Raw genomic sequence first — 24,430 nt, forward strand, 5'->3', positions numbered from 1 at the left:
TAAATATATCATACCAGGAGGCAAGGAAATCGGTCAAACCCCTGAATATCAAGAAACCTACCTACGCCCAGAAGGTAGCAGGGAGATGTTCCGTCGGAACTCAGACGGACATGACCATTCCTCCAAAGGAGTCTTTCACTCCCATCGCGCGTTACCTTTTAAGTTCTCAAAAACCTGCGCAGAAGGACCAATCAGCTGCCACTCCTATATCGGTACCTCCTAATGCTCCACAAGTTCCAAAGGTAACTATGAAAGAAAAGAATAAAAAAGGGGAAGTCCCCCCTAGTACCCAAGAAAAGATGGATGTCGAGCAGAAGGAGGTATTTGAAGATTCAGTCTTGGAACTCTTTTCGGAGGAAGAAATGGACACGGGACAGCATCCATTCTTCCCCAAAAAAGATAAATCCAAGACTGATAAAACTAAGCCCTCAGCACCTCGGAAGCCGCCTGATGGACCCACCAAGCGAAAATAATGGCTAAATTCCTACAATGGAATTGTCGTGGATTCCGGCGAAATATTGATGACATCAAGGCCCTCTTGCAAAAGTATGAGCCAGTTTGCTTTTGCTTGCAGGAGACGTATCTAAAGGCAAATGACGATCCCACGATGCATAACACCACAATTTTTCGTAAGGATAGAATTGTGGATGGCGCTGTACATGGGGGAGTGGCTATCCTTGTGGGTAACCAGACCCCAGTGCAGCCCTTGCTAATTACAACTAGCATAGAAGCTGTTGCAATTCGCCTTACGGTGGGATTTTTATTAACCATCTGCTCTATCTATATGCCACCTGGAATTGACATCTCCCAGGAAGACCTTGATGATATTCTAATGCAGTTGCCTCCCCCTTTCTTACTTCTCGGGGATATGAATGGACATAACACCCTGTGGGGTAGTGCTAACATCAACGGAAGGGGACGAGTCATAGAGCATATGCTAAATGACAATGACCTTTCCCTTCTAAATACTGGAACAAACACCTTCTTCCACATGCCTACCCGTACTTTTTTCTGCCATTGATCTCTCTATCTGCTCCCCTTCTCTACGCCCTTCACTCACTTGGGAAGTGGAGGAGAATCCATACGGAAGCGATCACTTCCCCGTGATAACCTTGTTACACAGTGGGAGACCATGTCTTCCTTTTAGGTTACCACGGTGGAAGATAGATCAGGCTGACTGGACTGCCTTCCAACATCAGGCAAATTTTGATCTTAGCACAGTCAGTCAAGAGCCTATCAATGATGCAGTTAAGTACATCACAGAAAATATTGTCTAAGCAGCTGCGAATGCTGTTCCAAAAACATCTGCCCGGTTTCCACCATTTCCTAAACCTTGGTGGAATTCACAATGCACAGCAGCAAAAAAGGCTCAAAACAAAGCGTGGGGGATATTCCGCCGATATCCTACCACGACCAACCTTATAGCCTTTAAACGTGCATGAGCCAAAGCACGATATATCCGCCGTCAGAGTCAAAAGGAATCGTGGATCCGTTTTACATCATCTGTTAACCAGTCTACCAACTCTAAGGTAGTCTGGGACAAAATCCGGAAAATGAAGGGAAAATATACATCCCACCCTTCTTCATTCCTAGATTATAATGGATGTGCTATTGCAGATCCAACTGCAATAGCTAATTCTCTTGGGGAAACATTCTCTAACATCTCTGCAACATCTTCGTATTCCCCAGAGTTCCTGGTCCTGAAATATAAAATCGAAAAACAGGCACTTAGCTTTAAATCTAAAAGCATTTATCCCTACAACGGGGATTTCACTATTCAGGAACTGGAAAGAGTCCTCGCTCTTTCCAAAGCAAGTGCCATTGGGCCAGATGGCATCCATTATGAAATGATTAAACATCTATCACCAAAATCTATGGATTGTCTGCTCCTTCTGTATAACAGAATCTTTACTGAAGGGCAGTTTCCGGACTCTTGGCGAAAGGCAATCGTTCTTGCCTTCCCTAAGCCAGGAAAGGATCCAAAAGTCACCACCAACTATCGTCCTATTGCTCTGACTAGCTGTCTGTGCAAAATCCTGGAGAGAATGGTTAATTCTCGCTTAATATGGTATCTCGAGTCAAATGACCTTCTCTCCAACATCCAGTGTGGCTTCCGAAGGAACCGGTCCACTTTGGACCATCTTATTAGATTGGAAGCATCCATCCGGGATGCTTTCCTAAAACGCGAACACTTGGTGTCGGTGTTCTTTGACATGGAAAAAGCGTATGACACAACTTGGAGATTTGGCATTTTAAAAGATTTACATAGCCTAGGCCTTAGAGGGCATCTCCCCCTTTTTATTCAAACCTTTTTAGCCAATCGATTGTTCCAAGTTCGTGTGGGATCCTCACTCTCTCGCTCCTTTAGCCAAGAGGAGGGAGTACCACAAGGATCAGTATTAAGTGTCACGCTTTTTGCCATCAAAATAAATTCCATCACAGAACAACTTCCTCCGACTGTAAACAGTGCCCTCTATGTTGATGACTTTAGCATTTTTTTGTCAGTCATGCAACATGAGGGTTATTGAAAGACAACTGCAGAAAGCCATTGATAGTCTGAATTCCTGGGCACTTGCTAATGGCTTCAGGTTCTCGCCGGAGAAGACCGTTTGCGTACACTTTTGTCGCAAGCGTAATCTTCATCCTGAACCTGAATTAAGGCTCGGACAAAATGCTATTCCAGTAGCAGCGAACACAAAATTCTTGGGACTCATATTCGATAAAAAACTAACCTTTTTGGATCATATCCGTCAACTCCGCACAAAGTGCACACGTGGGCTTAATATTCTCCGCTCGCTCTCCTCCTGATCTTGGGGTGCAGACCGATGCACCCTTCTACGGTTTTATCGTGCACTTGTGCGATCCAAATTAGATTATGGGTCCCAAGTATATTCTTCAGCCAGAGACAGTGTACTTCGATGGCTGGGTCCCGTTCATCATCAGGCTCTCCGTATCGCTATTGGAGCATTTCGAACATCTCCTGTCCAGAGCTTGTACGTCGAAGCAAACGAACCACCGTTTTCACTTCGACGTAAGCAGTTGTCTCTAAAGGATGCCTTAAAACTGAAATCCCTGCCAGACCATCCTACGTGGCCATTCGTTTTTGAGCCACGATTGGAAAATTTATACAATACTCGAAAGACTGCCAATCGTCCTTTTGGTATTCGTTTCCAAGAGCTACTCAAAGAACTTAATATCAAGGTAGACAAGGTTGCCCAAACATCAAAGCAACCCTTTCCACCCCAGCATGCTCGTGTCCCGGCATGCGACTTGTCGCTTAGAAACTGGGGAAAGTCGGACACTCCATCATGTGTCTACCTGCAGCTTCATTCAGCACACCGAACTGAATATTCTGACTTCGCGCCAGTCTACACAGACGGTTCGAAGTCATATGTGGGATCTGCTGCTGTCTTTACAGACAGCACTATATCAGAGCAGATTCCCTCTGAATGCAGCATATTTACTGCAGAGCTGCACGCTGTAGAGTTAGCCTTGGATCATATTAGTAAATGCCAATACCAACGGTTCATTTTATATTCCGATTCTCTTAGCATGTTACAGGCTTTAATATCTGTGAGATATAATCCTCATCCAGTTCTGTCTAGCATTCAGCAGAAGATTCACGTTCTCCATGAAAGCGAATATGACATCCGCTTCTGCTGGATTCCCAGCCACATTGGGATTAGGGGAAATGATTTGGCTGACGCCGCAGCCAAATCAGCAATTCCCAATAATAACCGCTGCCTGTTAGTCCCCTATACAGACTACAGGCAAATAGTACACCAAAAGATACATTCCCAATGGCAGGATTCGTGGAATAGACAGACTGCGAATAAATTATATCGTATAAAGCCTGTAATTGAACCGTGGCAGTCTAGTCTTCGCAGGAATCGTAAGGAGGAAGTTGTTCTTGCCCGGACCCGCATAGGACACAGTCATTTAACTCATTCGTTTTTGCTGAGGGCTGATGACCCTCTTATGTGTGTGTGTGTGTGTGTCCTGTGGCACAATTTTAATGATTAGACACCTTTTAATTGACTGTCCAGTTTTTAGCAATATCCATCTTACCGCTTTTAACCATCTGACTGAGCCGTATACACTCAGTCAGATTTTATCTGACAACGACAATGTGTCTGCTGTTTTTAGCTATTTTAAATTAATAAAAGTTTTTAATTGTATTTAATTTATGCTATTGTTACGTTTTTATTGATTTATTTTTTATATCTTTGTTATTATATATCTGGACATGGTGGCCTTACTAATTAGGTCACCGAGAATTTAAAAAAAAAAAAATTTTAAATATTACCTAGTCTTGGCGCATTATAGCCGTAGTTGCTAATGCGCCAAAAAATCCAAACAAACAAACAATACATAGGTTCTTGGTTGGAGAACTAACAAGTGCAGAAGTAAACTTAATGTAATAGATTATCCCATGTCATGCATATATAACAGTTCCTCATACTTAAGAGTGCTTCTAGTTTATACCAATCTATAAAATAACTACAGTATTATTTATCATACTGTTTATATTTATAAAATATTCTATTTACTCCTATTTGCTGCATTTTGCCACCAAAGATTACCAATTAGCAACAGCTGTGTATTCGGGATATAACTTTTGAAATACTTGCTTGACTTAAATACCAACTAAATGTCAGCACATCTAGCTAAGTTATATATGAAAAACTACATGACACAATAAATATAGTTAAAATTACTAAACTACATATTCACTTGCTTAATTAACCAGAGCTGAAAATGCATGCATCCTGCTCCACTCATATCAAATATTTTTCCCAGTATTTAAGTGGAGAAAAGTGTTAATTTTTAAATTAAATTTTATTATTATAGTTTCTTATCTTAAGAGTTTTCAGTATACTAATATTCACATCTATTTTGTTTTATAGGGGTAAGAAAGGAAGAAAAGCTGGCCTCTTTAAGACAATCAAGTTTGGTACTAATGTTGACTTATCAGATGAAAGAAAATGGAGGCCTCAATTGCAAGAACTAATGAAACTCCCTGCCTTTGCCAGAGTGAGTATTTCATATGTTATATATATATAAGTACTAGATATGATAGAAAAAATGTCAGTTAGGTAAAGCGGTAGCAGTTTTGGGTGAGATACGGTGCAATATGTGGACGCCATATGCGTCAAACACCCAGGTAACATACATATGCCAACGCCGGCACCATGGCAAAACCTAGAGATACAATATATAATATATGATGCAATATATAATTAAAAGGTGAGCGTAAAACAAAAGATAAGGCGTAGAGCAAAAAGGTGGAAGCAGTAATGGAAGTAATATATGATAGAGCAAAATATATAAGCTAGTGAGGCAAAATAGTATAACAATACAGCGGCAACTTATAAAGCAATGCGGTAAATTATAAAAATTATAAAAAAAGGGGGTCAATTATGGGTATGTAAATACAGTGGATTCCGGTTATTTGGGCCACCGGTTAATCGGGGCAGCCGTTTATATGGGGTAAATCTTAAAAAACAAAAACCAATCGAGAAAATAGCCAGGGTTTACTTCGCTTAATTGGGACAAAATGCCGTTTAATCGGGGCAGGAGACCCCGGCACTGGAGATTACCCTACAATTGTCTCCGACCGTACCACGTAATTCGGTCGGATTTCTGGAGGTCACAACCATAAAACAATAAAAACAATTAGCAGTCACCTGTTTATTGGGCTTTTCTGTTAGTGCAATCTATCATAAACGGACAGTAAACTCGATCTTATTGAATTTGCGGTAATACCGACAGCTGGAATTCTGTGGGTTATTATGGTAAAATGTGTTTGCACTTTCATGGACTCTTCATTCCTATTTTTAAAGCTTCGTAATTTGTTACTCCGTTCTCACTTGCACGTGTTGTGTTGCTTGCAATTTGTGTGTGCTGTGTCCTTTGTTATTGATTGCTTATCTTTTTACAGTTTTAAATTTTAACCCCACCCACAAATGTCAGTGAACAGAAATGTCAACTAGTTAGTATGTACATATTACAGTACATATTAATTATTCCGATTATCACGTATGTTCTTCCGATTTTCACGTATCATTTAATTTTTTAATTAGTAAGGTAATAAAGAGTAAATTTATGCTTAATATATCTTTACTTTTATAGCCTGTGGATAATATTCCTCCTATTTTCGCTAATTAGAATCGCTGTTTAATAGAATTAAAACTCAATTCACAAATGTGATCACAATGACCGGTGCTTACTACACATTATATAGTGAACGGTACTTTACTGTGGTGAGTTCATCGTAACGTAATTTGATTGTACAGTGAACTAATTGTAAAGGGGGGGGAGGGATAAATTGTATTTTTAACTATTTACGTGAAACTTCGGATAATTGGGGCAACCGCTTAATCGGGCCAAAATGCACTAGTCCCGATGTGTCCCAAATAACTGGAATCGACTGTACATTAGAAAGGACTTTGTCTAGGGCTAACCCTCTCAATGTATCATCCCATAATTAACATCCCATAATTCAACAAAAAGATATACAACTACAATGGATGGAACTCTTACTCTGGTATATTTATTTGTGTCTTTCATGCTACTATGCTATCTGTTGGGCTAACAGTCATCTCGCCAGCAAACCACTTATCAAATACATGCTTGTTACCAGCATTTAGATCATATCTTATTGCTTCTAAATTCCTAACATAACCTACGAATAGTGATGTAATACCAGCTTTCGGCATATTATCTTTACCTTTTTACCTTCCTACTTATATTCTTACCTAGAGTTGCTGGCAGTTGACTACAGAAACAGATAGCTACGTTAATTATGGGATGATACATTGAGAGGGTTAGCCCTAGACAAAGTCCCGTTTAATGTATCTACATACCCATAATTGACCCCCTTTTTTTATAATTTTTATAATTTACCACATTGCTTTATAAGTTGCCACTGTATTGTTATACTATTTTGCCTCACTAGCTTATATATTTTGCTCTATCTTATAGTTTGCTCTATCATATATTACTTCCATTATTGCTTCCACCTTTTTGCTCTACGCCTTATCTTTTGTTTTACGCTCACCTTTTAATTATATATTGTATCTCTAGGTTTTGTCATGGTGCCGGCGTTGGTATATGTACGTTAACTGGGTGTTTGATGCAAATGGCGTCCACATATTGCACCGTATCTCACCCAAAACTGCTACTGCTTTACCTAATTTAGATGGCATTAATCAGTACTGATCACAATAAACGATATATAACAACAAAATTCATAAACAATACTTTGCCTAATACTAATATATATATATATATATATATATATAGTATGTATAAAATGTAAGAAAAAGAAAAGACAAAGAGAAACGATGAGTGTACCTGAATGCGCAAGGCAGCAGAAAACAGGATACAAAAAAATTAAAAATAATTAATAGAAAATACTAAAAGATGGAGAAGTTATTAACACAAGGTGCCAGGTCTAATAGAAGAAAAAAAGAGAACGAATATTAAGAACCTTATCTGGGACAAGTTATTAGCTGTAATAATGATAAATGGCTGGAAGTCAAGAGAAGAATAAATTTTGGATGGATAGCATTCAGGAAATATAGCCACATACTGAAGGGCAATATCCCAGTTTGTCTGAAACATAAAATAATGAACCAATGTATACCACCATGACTTATGGAAGCGAAACTTGGGCACTCACCAAAAGAATGGAAGAGAAGCTGAGAACTACACAGCGAAGAATGGAACGAATTATATTGGGAATCAGACTGTTAGATAAGAAGAGAAACACATGGATTAGGCAGCAAACTCTTTTCTTATCAAAGGACTTTCTTATCAAAACTAAAGAACTAAAAATGGTCTTGGGCAGGACACCTAGCGCAAAGACATGATGACAGATGGACTAAGAAAATAACAGAATGGTACCCAAGAGGAGTTAGAAGAAAACCTGGAAGACAAAGGTGGAGATGGATAGATGAAATTCATGAGTTTGTGGGTAGTAAATGGATGGCCAGTGTTCAAAACAGAAGGAACTGGAAAGTTGCTGGAGAGGCCTTCATCCTGCAGTGGCTGATGATGATGATTAAGAACCTAAAAAAAAAAGTAGAATTAACAAGCCAATCATATGTACAAAAGCTGAAAGGGAAGTAGAAATTAATAAATGTAGTGAACATCAAAATGAGGGTGGTAAAAATTAGGGTAAAAAAAAAATTTTTTTTTGGTACATGGATCAGGTATTTCGTCAGGGGACTACACCTGATCATGTACCAAAACACTGCGTTTCTAGTCCCCTGACGAAATACCTGATCCATGTACCAATTTTATCTTATTTATTTTTATCTAGTTTGCATCAAAAATGTGTTTTTTTTTTTTTTTTTTTTTAATCCTCATTTTTACCACCCTCATTTTGATGCCCACTACATTTATTAATTTCTGCTTCTCTTTCAGCTTTTGTACTTATTATTGGCCTGTTAATTCAAAATTTTTTTATTTTTTTATTTTTTTTTTAGGTTAATATTCTTTTTCTATTTTTTTTTTTCTTCTATTAGGCCTGGCACCTTATGTTAATAACTTCATCTTTTGGTATTTTCAATTAATTATTTTTAATTCTTATATATATGCAAAGTTAGAATAATTAAGTGAAAAAAAAAGAACTAATGGATGGAAATGTGGAAGGCAACAGACATTATTAATCCACTGCAGGATGGAAGTCTGCAGCAATTCATGTTGAGGGTAATGGACCATAATCTGCCACCTGGCCCAGTGTGGATTGGCAGATCAATCATATTTAGCAGTCAGGAGCTTGAACTCCGGTTTACTCAAAGAGCATCTGCTACTGCACTCCTTCTCTTGACCACTCGTGCTAAACCAGTAGGGAAAGGATAGAAAGAAAGTACTCGGGATAGATGAAAGGAAAAGGTGAAAAATCTAAGTGAGATATTAAATATAAGAAAGGCTGAATTAGGAAGCCACTTAGATGGATGAAGCTGTAAAGGAAAATTAAAATAAATTATTAATATTTATGATTACAATAAAATGGCATGCACCAGAATAGGGGGGAATTTTTGATGAAAAAGTGAATCTAATTGTGTGATAAAGTAATGCAATAAAATCTGATGCTTGCTATAAATAATTGATACATACACCAGATATTTCTTCTGTGGACTACACCTGCCTACGTATCAATAAAACTGCATTTGTATCATTATGGATGAAAAAATATTAAATATAGGTATATTTTATTTAATAGGTATATGCAACCCAAGAACGGTACTAAGTACTATAGGTTCTAATACCTCTCGTGTTGGGTGCCTCCATATCCAGGAGCAGCAGTGCGTAGCACACGCTTCTTGTTTAGAATGGGATTCGAGCCCATGATCTACCAAATACGGAGGAGGCAGAAGGGTCAGGGAATGACCACCGCATATCACCGGAGCAATATGGCCTTAGTTGCTAATGCTCCTAAAAACCAAATAACAACCTCCTCTCGTGTTTAGGGTTTGCATAAAAATAAAAAAATAAATAAAATGTAAATAGAAAGTATTAAATTTTTTTGTTATAGGGAGGTAAATGCTATAAATTAATCCATAAAGATAGGGAAGCTAGTCCCAACGCAGTGTTCCTGATAAAAATGATAAAATTTCTCATTTGCACATGAGAGAAATGCCTTTTACCCATACATTTCAGTAAAAGGAAAAAAGCTTATTGAAGAAGAGATTAAAGTTTGCCACTCAGAAATATGGGTGCATGAATAGCTTCCTCTTATTTGAGTTCCTGAATATCAAAATGTTGTGAAAGCACTTGGGAGGGAGGGTTGCTGTGTTGTGATAATTGCAGTTAACAGAGGGGAAATTTTATAGGTTTCATCCCTCTAATAAAATTTGCCATAGTTGAACATTAACAGTCTATCAGGGCATGCAAAAAATAGTTTACAATAAGCTTTAAAAGTTTATTCTTAATTCTGACATTATATATTCTGTAATAACTCAACCATTTTATCCAAAGCAGTAACTTGTCCCTAATGCTACAGTGCTCCAATTTTTATACCAGTCTTTTATATGCAACAGTATTAAATGCCCTACTGAAATCTAAGTGTGTTGACATCAGAATTATTTTTTGCATCCATTTCCTTTGTTCTGCATCATAGTAGCTAATTACATTGCTCAGTCAAGGTCTCCCCTTAGCAAATCCATGCTGTGATTACCACATAACTGTTTTACTTTCAAGATAATCTTGCATTACTTTACTAACCATTAATGAACAGGAGTCAATCTTACAGGTCTCTAATTACTCCCTTTGCCCGTTGATCCTCCTTTGTGAATAGGGGGAACATTTGCACATCTCCAGTATGTAGGCATTTTCCCCAGAACTCAGCAATGCGACTAAAGATTTGCTTACATCTTCTTTTGCTGCTGCTTTTTAGTATAATTGAATAGATTCCGTCAGCCGCATGCCTTGTTCAAAAAAAATTACATTTCACCCATCCATTCGCTCCAAAAGCTTGTCCAGTTCTTCCTTGAATTTATTTAAGCTATCGACCTCCATAATGACAAATGGCAGTTTGTTCCAGCTCCAGCAATCAACCACCCACTGGCTAAAGGCAAATTTCCACACATCTATTCTACAACTGGCCTTCCTCAATTTGAATTTATGCCACCTCATGTGTGTAATCTGAGCAAGAGGAAGAATCTCATCAGCATTGGAAATAGTTCCCTTTAGTTGTCAATTTATGATAAATCCTTATTACTATTTTGTTTTCTTGTCTCGTTATTAATGTGGTTCATTTCATTGATAAGTTTATTAAGAATGTCAGGTTTGTCGATTGCTGCTACATCATTGATCAAACCTAATATGGTTATGGAAGGACTTTACATGGTTGATTTCCATTAAGATTATTACTAAATTATATACCACTCTTATACCATGTGAAATTAATAATATAGTTTATTAAGCTATTTGCCTAAACTACTATTCACTAAGGTAACATTTCAGGTATCTTACCGATATCACACTGTGCTGTTGGGAGAACAAAAATAGAAAGGGTTACAAATTTGAATACAATTACCAATATTACAATTAAGGTTTGCAAATAAACAATTCTAAATTTGGATTATTGTTACAATAGAACCAGATATTAAATTAGGTGAATACAAAAGAGATTAAATTCTTACCTGCTGATAGACTCCTCTTGCTGATGCTCCAAGAAACCTGATGTGCATACAGGCAAGAGGTTCTAGGATAGAAAACCAGAATAGGAGAGCAAAGATCACCTCAGGAGTCCACTACACGAGAACACGGTATCAAGGATAAAAATCCTGGCACAATTCTATTGACTATTTGAATTAATTAACTCGCCTATAAATTAAGGCAAGAGGTCTGCTGGCAGGCCTCTTGCCTATGTTATGTACACATCAGGTTTCTGGGAGCATCGGCAAGAGGAATCTATCAGCAGGTATGAATTTAATCTCTTTGTATTTACCTAATTTAATATCTGGTTCTATTGTAACAATAATCCCAACTTAGAATTGTTTATTTGCAAATTGTAATTGTAATATTCACAATATTGGTAATTTTATTCAAATTTGTAACCCTTTCTATGTTTGTTCCCCCAAGAGCACGGTCTGATGATGAGTATCGGTAAGGTACCTGAAACATTTCCTTAATGTATAGTAGTTTAGGCAAATAGCTTCATAAACTATATTATTAAAAACTAGTGAACAAATATCAAATAAGAAACTGTTCATATTTTCAATAGCATTTCTTTAACTCATATCAAATGCTATTACTTTGTTCTTTTATTTAGTATTAGTAAGCTTCAGTGGATGTTTTTTTTCTGCATCAGCCAAAAAAAATAATTATTATTATAAATAAAAAAATAAAGTTCAGAAAGAATATTAATGTTCCCATTCCATAACCATCTAATTCCACTTTGAATTTAGTCAGATTGACTGCCTCTGCTACATTGGGAGGCAACTTATTCTAGTGTTTGACAACCACTGCTCATAGATCAATTTTCTGTTATTATCTGATATAAAATATCAAGGAATAACAGAAAATTGTTCTCATCTCACCTGTGAAGGAGAACAGACTTTCCTCGTTCATTTTACTCAACACCTTATACACCTCAGTCAGGTCTCCCCTTACATATGTAGTTATCAGACTTTGCAGCCTCTTAAGTGTTTTTCATATGTGCATCAATTTATTCTCATCACTAATCTTCTCATCCTTCTTTGAACCTTCTCCAGAAGTTCTGTGTATTTTTATAAGTGTGGTCTATAGACTTAAATACAATATTCCAAATGCTGCCTAACTTTCATCTTATATAGAAGGAGAATGACATCCTTCTTGCTACTGGCAAAGATTCTATAAATTGTGGACAGGATACCATGTGCCTTCCTAGCTGCCTCTTTGCACTACATGAAAAGTATATGTCAGATCAAACCATAACACAACTCTTTTTCGTATCAAACCACTTTTAGATCCTCTCCCCTTATTTTATATATGACTCCAGGATTTCTGTTCCCCAAATGCCAACTAAGTAATCTTAGTTGCCATTTTTTCGACGATTTATGCATCCATGATCCAACTCTTTTTGAAGCATACCATGGGTAGTTAACCACTCTTCCTACCTTCAAAGCAACAGCAAACTTTGATAGCTTTCCTTGGATACCCTCATCAGTATCATATTTGAAATGGGAAGGGACCCAATAGCAAACCCTGAGGGACTTGACTTGTTACATTGGTTTACTTAGATCATTTATGACATTCTTCTGTCTTTTAGTCAGTTTGCAAATCAGGTTAGATCTTACCAGTAACACTGACTTCTTCTGGTTTATATTAGCATTAGCAAAGGCACATGATGCAAGAAAGCAAGCTTATATAGCATCAGCCAAAAAAAAACAAAAAAAAAAAAAAACACCCTTATTTCACCCATCCACTCGCTCCAAATGTTTGTCAAATTCTGCCTTGAATCTATTTAAGCAATCAACCACCTGCTGGCTAAAGGCAAACTTCCGCACATCTATCCTACAACTGTCTTTCCTCAATTTGATTTATGCCCTCTCGGGCGATTATTCTGAGCTAGAGGAAGAATCCCATCAGCATTGAATATGCTCAAACCATTCAAGGCTTTATACACCTCAATCAGATCACCTCCCAGGTGCCTAGTCTCCAGACACTGTAATTTGCAAAACTTAAGCCTTTCTTCGTAAGAGCAACCTGTAAGAGATGTAGTAGTAGTAGTGGCATGTGTTGCAAGAAAGCAAGTGTATGAGCTTATGCAGCATCAGCCAAAAAAAAAAAAAAAAAACACACCATTCCCTCCAAATGCCTGTCCAGTTCCTCTTTAAATTTATTTAACCTATCAACTTCCACAACGACAGATGTAAGTTTGTTCCAGCAATTAACCATCCGCTGGCTAAAGGTAAATTTCTGCACATCAATTCTACATATTTTCTTAATTTGAATTTATACCCCCTTGGGTTCGTAATCTGAACAAGTGGGAAGATCCCATCAGAATTCAGCGTGCTCAACCCACTCCAGGCCGTATACACCTCAATCAGATCACCGCGCAGGTGCCTAGTCTCCAGCCACTGAAATTTGCAGAATTTAAGCCTCTCTTGGTAAGAGGATCCCTTCATTTCCCTCATCAATCTTGTTGCCCTTCTCTGTACATGCTCAAGCAAATCTACATCCTTCCTAAAATGAGGCCTCCAGACCTGATGTGCATACAGGCAAGAGGTACTCAAGGTGCGGCCTGACCATTGCCTTATACAGAGGGACAATCACCACCTCCTCCCTGCTAGCAAAATTCCTATATATCGTTGACAAAACCCCATGACCTACCCTGGCAGCCTGTCTGCATTGCTCAGAAAACTTCATATCTGACTGCACAATTATTCCCAGGTCTTTTTCATTTTCTACCACATTAAGTGTAGTACCACACAGTTGGTATGTTTCTGTGGGGTTATTTCTACCCATATGCAGTACTTTGCATTTGTCAAGGTTAAACTTCAGTTGCCCATCTGCCCAAATTATCTAGATCCTGTTGCAGTAGCACACTGCCATTACTGTCATTGACAACCCTGCCAACCTTTGTATCATCTGCAAACTTTGACACTAAGCCTGATATACCTTCAATATCATTGATAAATATACAAAACAACAGAGGACCCAACACCGAACCCTGTGGTACTCAACTAATAACATTAGTCCACGAAGAGCAGCACCCATTAATTACCACCCTCTGTCTTTTCCCACTCAACCATCCTTTTATCCATTGTAGCAACTTACCCTTAATACCATTCTGCTCCAATTTGTACAATAGTCTTCCATGCGCAACAGTGTCAAAAGCTTTCCTGAAATCCAAATATATATTAAAATTATTTTTTGCATCTAGTTCCTTTGTAACCACATCATAATATCCTATCAAATTTGTCAGACAAGACTTTCCCTTAACAAACCGATGCTGTGTCTGAATTATTGCTGCAGTCTTCTCTAGATGATCCTGCAATGCATCTTTAACCAGTGACTCCATTATTTTACCTGGAACAGAAGTTAAACTAACTGGTCTCTAATTACTCGTGTCACCCTTCAATCCCCCTTTGTATACCAGCCTTACGTGGGGAACTGTATAAAAAGTTCTACTATATTCGACATACATAATGTTTAAAGTGTTAACATGCATCTAACTGTTTAATGAATACATCATAGTGACTTACCTAATTGGTCAGGCATAACTTTTCCCATAATGAACCCGTGCTAGAATCTATTCATGATACCATTCTTTTCAAGATGGTTTTGAATGACTTCATTAACAGCAGACTCCATTATCTTCCATACACAGAAGTTAAACTCACTGACCTATAGTTATCCAACTACTCTTTAGCTCCACCTTGTAGCTAATTAGCTAATTCTCCAGTCCTAGTGATATCTTCCCAGAGTATTATGACACACTCTTTAACATTCCCAGTAGTTCATATGCAGCCTTTTTAAATATAACTGAATATATACCATATTCCCCTGGAGCCTTGTCTCCCTTTAACCTTTTCTAACAAATGCTTATAAGGTCATTCCATCTTCGTTTACTTTAGTGCAACTGACTCCTTAACATTCCACAACGATTCAAGCATGCTTTTGACTGTGAATATCAGTGAGATATATAACTTTCATCTGCCATTTCTGCCTGACTTTTGATGGACTTTCTGCTGCAATCAATTAAGGAACTTATTCAATTTACTTTTCATTTTTTGCATTCATATATGAGAATTCTCATTCTCCTTTCTTTAGCCCTCTTTGTTAGTGTTTTCATTTTATCATATTTTGCTTGTCTTATCCTGTCAGTGACTTTGATGCATGCTCTCTCTCTCTCTCTCTCTCTCTCTCTCTCTCTCTCTCTCTCTCTCTCTCTCTCTCTCTCTCATAAAACTCAGAATCCCATCCCATGATTGTTTCTTTTGCTGAATTCAATACTCTTTACGTCACTTGTCATCCTAGAAATATTCTATTCAAGGATAAATCAGTTGAATATTTTCCATAGCATATTTGTATATCCAACACCATATAATAGGCTCTCCAGTTAATCGAGCCCAAGAAATATCACATTCACTTATAGTCTCCTCTCTTGAAATTGAAACTCTCACCTTTGACCACATAAGTTTCTTTAGATATCCATTTTATGGTATTGTGGTCATTGTCTACTATTTGTTTCCATTGTCAAGTTTTTGATACAGTTATGCTCCTTAGTGGGAACCGCATCTAGGATGTTATAGCCCTCTCGGACATGTTGGGATAAGTAAGAATTAACCAGTTTGTAAAAAAACTGTTACTGTATGATGTACTTCTGTTCAAAATATCCCAGTCAATGAAAGCCAAGTTGAAGTTGCACAACAAGACAGTCAAAGTTATTAACATTCGATCTGCCTAAAAAGATTTTTGTCATACTCCTTAGAATCATTTGTCCTGTAACATAACCCTACTATCATCTTCCCTTTACCATAAGTCATTGTTACTTTTATCTGACTTGTGAAATATTCTTCCCACCTTCAGGCAGTTTTTGAGAAGAATCATCACTCTCCTTCACTTATTATCTCTCCTGAACACAATAGTCACCAAAATGAAATTTGTCTTATATCTCTAAGTGGCACCATGTCTCAGTAAACCCAACTACATCAGCATTAGCTGATTTGATCAAAAGCTCAAATTAAATTAAATTTGTTTACAATACTCCTTGTGTTACTGTATAGACAAATTAAGTTTTGTACTTTATTGCTTTTGACAAACCTAATGCTTCCCTTATAGTTAGTTAAAAATGTTTTTCTTTGTGATCTTAGATTACTGGTGGATTTTATTTCTGTTACAGTTGTCCTTTCAGTGGTTAGGGTAATTAATCCCAAGCACACTCAGAGAGGGCGGATGTAATTTTGCCCTTGACCTGAGTCAAATGTGTTCTTATTTCCATTACCCCCCCCTCCATACTAGCAGTTTCTCTTATTGCCTTCTAAGTAGCATTAACAAAAACCCTTGTGAATGCTGTCTTTACATAATAAATTCTGTAAACTAATGATTTAAAACTTAAATGAACTGTTTAAGTGGTTTTGAAATATGAGGTCATGTTGAAAAAGTGCAATTCTGCCCAGATATGACAGGAAGGATTTTGTGATAACAGCCTTGTGGATTAGCTTTGCCCTCAGGACTCTACAAGGTTTATCCCCAAAACTCATCATGAAATTCCTCTTGTCCTGTCTGTCCTTTTTTCAACATGGCCTTATATTTCAAAACCTTGACTTCATCTATTGATTTCAATTTTAAATCGTTAGTCCCCACAAATAATAGAAAACTTGCTAGAACCATTACAAATTGATAAACTCTTCATTATATCATCAATTTACAGGGAGGGGATACACTTAAATAGAAAGGGTGCAAGAATATTTGCTAAGGCTATCGAGGCAGTGTTAGGTGGGTTGAAAAACTGCTAGCTTGAAAGGATACAAGGACTAATAGATTAACAGCAGCCACTGGCAGAGATGATAGCGATTCTTGCACTGCTTCTATTGGAATGAGCAGCAGGTTGCAGGATATTTCAGAGACTGCTGGGAGTCATTGCGGTACAAGTAAACACATCGGTTGTGTTAGGGTAGCTAAGAATAGGAACAGCTGCATGTATACTTGCATGTACACTAATGCTAGGAGATTGGTAAATAAATTTGATGAATTCGAAGTATTGCTCAAAACATCGAAGGCAGATATTGTTGGGATATCAGAGACATGGTGCCACACAGATATAAGGAATGCATATTCCTTATATCTGAGTAAATGGGAGGGTTTTTGCTTTCGTAAAGGCGACTACGATGGTCTGAGACAGTATTTAAATTCTATGCAGTGGGACCAACTGATGATGTTACCAACAGCAAATTCAAAATGGGAAACATTCAAAGAACTTATCTTGGAAGCTACTAGGCTTTACATATCCACTTAGAAATATTGTTCTAGGTTTAGGCCAAAATGGATGTCAGACGAACTAATGAGACATAGGGCAGAGAAGAAAAATGCATTGGATACATATAAATTAACGGGTGACATAGAAGCCCTAATGATATCAAGAGTAGGAGACCGGCAGAATTGCTTAACAAGTACAGGTCACTGTTGAAAAATAGCCGTGAAATAGGGTTGAATTTGAAAGTGTCTGCAATTCTGCCCAGACACGATAGGAGAGAGTATATGATGAGACCCTTGTCGATCAATTCGGCCCTGGAAAGATTGTGCAAGGCTGAAGGGGTAGAATTTTTTTCAGCCTGGACTGTACTTGTTAACAGGAGACATTGCTTCTACAGGGATGGGATACACTTAAATAGAAAGGGTGCAAGAATATTTGCCTGATGCTATCGAGGCAGTGTTAGGTGGGTAAGAAAACTGCTAGATTGGGGGGATACAAGGACTAATAGATTAACAGTAGCCACTGGCAGAGGTGAAAGAGATTCTTGCACTGCTTCTATTGGAATGAGCAGAAGCCTGAAAAACAAGATGCAGGATATTTCAGAAACTGCTGGGAGTCATTGCGGTACAAATAAACACATCGGTTGTGTAAGGGTAGCTAAGAATAGGAACAGGTGCATGTATACTTGCATGTACACTAATGCTAGGAGTTTGGTAAATAAATTTGATGAATTCGAGGTATTGCTCAAAACATCGAAGGCAGATATTGTTGGGATATCAGAGACATGGTGCCACACAGATATAACGAATGCATATTCCTTATATCTGGAATTTGGAGAGTACAATGTGTACAGAAAGGATAGACAGGATAGGAAGGGAGGAGGGGTTATGCTATTAGTTAAGAAACACATAAAAACCAAGGAAGTGAAGCCAGTCGACATCGCTGGACAGTGCAGTGTCGAGTCAGTTTGGTGTGACATAAGCATTGGGAGATCAAAATTGAGAATAGGAGTGTGCTATAGGCCCATTGACTCTGATGAGTATAATAAGAAACTGTACAGGGAAATAGAGTGGGCCACTAAATCAGAGAGTCTTATGATGGGAGATTTTAATTTCCCAGATATTGACTGGAATTTGGGGGCTGGTCACTCACACACTAGTAAGGCTTTTGTGAATTTATTGGATGATTGTTTTCTACATCAGCATGTTCAGGAGGCAACTAGAGGGAGGAATACTCTTGATTTGATTATCAGCAGTGATTCTTCATGCATTAAGAATCTGCAGATAAATGAACCACTAGGTGGCAGTGATCACAGTGTGCTGAAGTGGGATTTACTCAAAGAGGTAACTACCATTACGGGTAAAGGGAAGGGTTATTGCTTTCGTAAAGGCGACTACGATGGACTGAGACAGTATTTAAATTCTATACAGTGGGACCAACTGATGATGTTACCAACAGCAAATGCAAAATGGGAAGCATTCAAAGAACTTACCTTGGAAGCTACTAGGCTTTACATACCAACCAAGAAATATTGTTCAAGGTTTAGGCCTAAATGGATGTCAGATGAACTGATGAGGCATATGGCAGAGAAGAAACATGCATGGGATACATACAAATTAACACATGACACAGAAGCCTATGGTAGATACAAGTTGATCTGTAACCAAGTTACAAAGGAGGTTAGGCAGGCGAAGGCAGATTACGAGAAATCTATGGTAAGGGATGCAAAGAAAAACAGCAAAGAGTTCTTTACTTATGTAAACTCTAGAAGCAAGGGGATGAATCAGATTGGTCCACTTGATATCGATGGGTCAACTGTTGATGATCCTGCTCAGGTAGCTAACAAACTAAATGAATATTTTGCATCGACATTCACACATGAGGAGTTATTTAGTGAGGGGAAAGCCAGAGATGTATTCAACTCTAGCAGTAAGCCAGAGAATCTTGTAATAACTGAGAGTAAAGTGGAGGAGAAATTGTTGAAGATAAACACAAGAAAGGCACCCGGGGTGGATGGGATCTATCCAGTTATATTAAAGGAGCCGGCAAAGGAAGTAAGCAAACTCTTAGCCTTAATTATGAGAGCTTCTTTGGACTCAGGGGAGGTACTCATAGACTGGAGAAATGCAAATGTGACCTCAATTCACAAAGGAGGATCAAAGGCTGACACAAGTAATTATAGACCTGTGAGTTTAACTTCTGTTCCAGGAAAATTAATGGAGGCACTAGTTAAAGAAGCACTGCAGGACCATTTAGACAAGACTTCAGCTATAGCTCGGACACAGCATGGTTTTTTTAAGGGGAAGTCTTGCCTGACCAATTTGATGGATACTATGATGCAGTCACAAAGGAACTGGATGTAGGGAATAACTTTGATATTATATACTTGGATCTTAGAAAGGCTTTTGATACTGTTGCACATGGAAGACTGCTGCACAAATTGCAGCAGTGTGGCATTGGAGGCAAATTGCTGCTGTGGATAAAGGGGTGGCTGAGGGGGAGAAGACAGAGAGTAGTAATCAATGGACACTGCTCGTCGTGGACTCAGTGTTGGGTCCATTATTGTTTTCTGTATTCATAAATGATAATGATGAGGGTATATCAAGCTTAATGTCGAAGTTTGCAGACGATACAAAGGTAGGCAGGGTTGTCAACGACACTACTGACACTATGCTGCTGCAACAGGATCTGGAAAGGTTGAGCAGATGGGCTGAGAGGTGACAAATGAAGTTTAACATTGACAAATGTAAAGTACTACACATGGGAGACAGCAACCCCAGAGCAACGTATCAACTCTGTGGTACTACACTGACAGTGGTAGAGAATGAAAGGGACCTGGGGGTGGTTGTGCAGGCAGATATGAAGTTCTCTCAGCAGTGCAGATGGGCTGCAAGAGTAGCTCATGGTGTATTGTGAATGATATATAGGAATTTTTCTAGCAGGGATAAGGAGGTGATTATTCCCTTGTATAAGGCAATGGTCAGGCCACACCTGGAGTACTGTATACAGGTCTGGAGGCCTCATTTCAGAAGGATGTAGAGCTGCTGGAACGAGTACAGAGAAGGGCAACAAGATTAGTGAATGGAACAAAGGGTTGCCTTATGAAGAAAGGCTTAAGTTTTGCAAATTACAGTGTCAGAAGACCAGGCAGTGGTGAGGTGATCTGATAGAGCTGTACAAAGCCTTGAATGGTTTGAGCATGCTGATGACGATGGGATTCTTCCTCTTGCTCAGAATAATCACCTGAGAGGACATAAATTCAAATTGAGGAAAGACAGATGTAGGATAGATGTGCAGAAATTTGCCTTTAGCCAGCGGGTGGTTGGTTGGTGGAACAGACTTCCATCCCTTGTTGTGGAAGTTGATAGCTTAAACAAATTTATGGCTCAGCTGGACAGCTATTTCGAACGGAGGTGTGAAATGGGAGTGGGTTTTTTTTTTTTTTTTTTTTGGCTGATGCTGCATAAGCTTGCTTTCTTGCATCATATGCCTCTAATAATGCTAATTTTTACACCCAGTAGAAAAACTCTGGTTCTGTGCCATCTGTCTGTCTTTCTTACAGAATATGATCCCTGTTTCCCCTTACAGTTGAATTCCCAATTAAGACTGCCTTCTGAACCAAAGCGTTCTGTACCAGTTGATCCATTTTAAGGCTAGGTGCAGGATTACATATCATCAGATACTTGAATCCTTGATCTCCAAGATTGAATTTGCTCTGTGGCAACAAGTGCAAGCAAAAAGGCCATCATATCTCACAGAAAAATCACTTGGAAATTGCAATGTCAGTGATGACATTACTTGGTGTGTTAGGACTAACTTTTTTAAATGAATCTGTATTGTCCTTTAAATATAATTTAAAATTTCCAATTGTCTAAACTATAAATTAATATGAATTATCAAATTAACATATTAAACTAAAATACAAAAAGCATCATTATGTAACTTGATTTATTAAGGTAAGTTACATTTGATGAGCCAACCGGGCTAGCCAGGTAGGTAAAGTGCCTGCCTGGCAATCCAAAGGTCGCGGGTTCAATTCCTGCCTTGGGCTTGGATCACAGTAAAATGCAAAAACTTTGTGAGGTGCATTATGGCCATAGAAGCTGATGCGTCAACAACTAACAAGGGGGGGGGAGAAAAAAAAAACATTTGATGAGTTACGAACCAACCAGTGTGAGACCTGCTTGAAATCACACTAAAAACCAACAAACTGGCAACAAGTACTTATGCCCACCCCAATGGCTAAGAAACCTAAAACTGAACATATAACAATATGCTTAATACAATACAAATAATGATACACTTTAAAAGATATCCTACACTAGAATATTTATATTAAATTTCAAAATAATTAAATGAGATGTCCTCACCCACCAGAAGCCAAGCCAAGCCAAGAATGAACTTATGATGATCTAAGTTGCTCCAGCTGAATTGAGAAAATTTAGTTTAACTGGTTTATTTATGAATGAATATTTAATGGAATAATAGATTTTGTCCAATGCAAGAATTTGACTAATGAACATAATTTTTGGTTAGTCTTTATTTTCTTTGCAGTATGTTCAAATTGGAAAATTCAGTGTAATAAATTCATATTTATGGTAGGATGTATACTGTATACTGTAGTTGTAACTTTTTTTATACTAGGTTGTGTCTGCAGGAAACATGTTAAGTCACGTAGGACATGTAATTTTGGGTATGAATACAGTACAACTGTATATGAAAGTACCTGGTAGTCGAACTCCTGGTCATCAGGAAAACAACAATTTCTGCTCAGTCAATATCAATATTGGACCTGGAGACTGTGAGTGGTTTGCAGTTCCCGAAACTTACTGGGGAGTTGTGCATAGCCTTTGTGAAAGGTATAAATCTTAAATCAATTTACTTTCATATGAGGTACAGCAAGTTTGAATATTTTTATACTTGAAACATATTATTACTAGAAAAGAGATCTCTTGTTTTTATTAATTTGGTTCTCTTATAAACTAGTGTATGTTAAGTGTTTTCTTGGTCGTAATAAATGAAATGAAATGAGTAATTATAACATTATTAGTAGACATGAGACACAGAGTAACACCCTGTGTGTACTAAAAATATATTTAATGCCCTTACTCAGATATTATATATTCACTTGTAGATAACATAACTCAAATTATCCATATTACAGATGGACCTTATTATTTTGAAGTAAGGAAGCATAGTGCCTTAATGTAAACATTTCACTTTTATTTTCAGTTCTTGTTACTAAAAAACTTAGCAGATCCAGTAGCAATTCCAGTCCTGTCTAAATGATTCTGCTCCTAATTTTGTTGCCTTTATAAGTCATACTGTTCACTCTTGCAGCCACCTTTATCTACTGGTGATACATTGGTACTTCTCTAATTCAAGGGGAACCTCTCCTGAGTCCAGCAATGCCATCATAATTAGCCTTAATGGTCCAATGCATTCTCTTGCCACCTCCCTCTAAATTACTGGATATATATGCCATGAACTCCATGGGCCATAATTGCTTTTAGGCTCAAAAGGTTTTATAAGAAATAATCTGAAATCACAGTATCACTTAATATGTGCTTTCCAACTTCCTTTGCCTGGTTTCTCCTCGCCACAGTGAGCCTTTCTTCTGTAAATGTAAAAAACAGAGGGGTGAAGTGGAAGTGGGTTTTTTTTTTTTTTTTGGCTGATGCTGCATAACCTTGCTTTCTTGCATCAAATGCCTCTACTAATGCTAATGTCGACTGGCTTCACTTCCTTGGATTTTATGTGTTTCTTAACTTAATAGCATAACCCCTCCTTCCTTGCTATCCTGTCTATCCTTTCTGCAGATGTTTTACTCCCCAAATTCCAGTTCTGCATTACTTATATCTGTGTGACACCACGTCTCTGATATCCCAACAATATCCGCCTTTGATGCTTTGAGCAATACCTCGAATTCATCAAATTTATTTACCAAACTCCTAGCATTGGTGTACACGCAAGTATACATGCACCTGTTCTTTTTCTTAGCTACCCTAACAGAACCCATGTGTTTACTTCTACCCTAATGACTCCCAGCAGTCTTTGAAATATCCTGCATCTTATTTTCCAAGCTGCTGCTCATTCCAATAGAAGCAGTGCAAGAATCACTTTCAACTCTGCCAGTGGCTACTGTTAATCTATTTGTCCTTGTTTCCCCCCAAACTAGCAGTTTTCCGACCCTCCTAACACTGCCTCTATAGCATCAGCAAATATTCTTGCACCCTTTCTATTTAAGTGTATCCCATCCCTGTAGAAGCAGTCTCTGCTGTTAACAAGTACAGACCAGGCTGAAAAAAATTCTACCCCTTGAGCCTTGCACAATCTTTCCAGGGCCGAATTGATTGACAGGGCTCTCATCATATACTCGCTCCTATCGTGTCTAGGCAGAATTGCAGACACTTTCAAATTCAACCCTAATTCACGGCTTTTTTCCAACAGTGACCTGTTCTTGTTAAGTAATTCCGCCGGTCTTCTACTCTTAATATCATTAGTGCCAACGTGTACAACTATATCACCTTTTGTGCCTTTAAAAAATGATATCCACTCTACGACGTCATCAACCTTTGCCCCTGGCAGACATACCCTGGTCCTGTTCCACCTATCCTTTTTACAAAGCATGTTTCCCGTTTCCCTGACAGTAGTCACCAACAACTACTAGTTCCTTTGGGATCAGTGCAGTCTGCCTTGGGGGTTGCCGCTGTGTTGCGTGATGCCCAAGTGCAAGCTCTGGCGTTGGTGTGGGCAGCTGAGAGCTTGATGGGCCCTCACTTTTAATCCTTCGAGGGCATCCACCCTGTCCTTCAAGCTCTCATATAAGACATAACAACACTGAGTTGTCACCTGATTTCCTTACACTCCTTGCATCAAAGGAGTGTAACTTCTCAGCCCTCCTCCTTAATTTCTCTACGTACTAAATGTTGGTTCTGTTTTTCCTAATAAATTGACTTATTAATTTACTTTAGTAAAAGCAGACACTAATTTTAATGATTACTTCTATAGAAT

The 24,430-nt window shown here is 38.1% G+C and overlaps 1 protein-coding gene across 5 annotated transcripts in view; it reads left to right on the forward strand.

Moving 5' to 3' along the window:
* Positions 1-24,430, forward strand: part of Utx (Utx histone demethylase) — a 758,689-nt gene that overhangs the window by 694,462 nt on the left and 39,797 nt on the right. For all 5 annotated transcript variants that reach the window (XM_090377749.1, XM_090377755.1, XM_090377761.1 and 2 more), the window contains 2 exons: positions 4,908-5,034; positions 22,061-22,275. In XM_090377749.1, coding sequence (XP_090233875.1) covers positions 4,908-5,034; positions 22,061-22,275 — 342 coding nt within the window. The remainder of the gene's footprint in view (positions 1-4,907; positions 5,035-22,060; positions 22,276-24,430) is intronic.

The sequence above is a fragment of the Mastigoproctus giganteus genome, chromosome 1 (assembly GCF_048544385.1).
Source record: "Mastigoproctus giganteus isolate SK-2022 chromosome 1, ASM4854438v1, whole genome shotgun sequence".
In the NCBI taxonomy this organism is placed as follows: Eukaryota; Metazoa; Arthropoda; class Arachnida; order Uropygi; family Thelyphonidae; genus Mastigoproctus; species Mastigoproctus giganteus.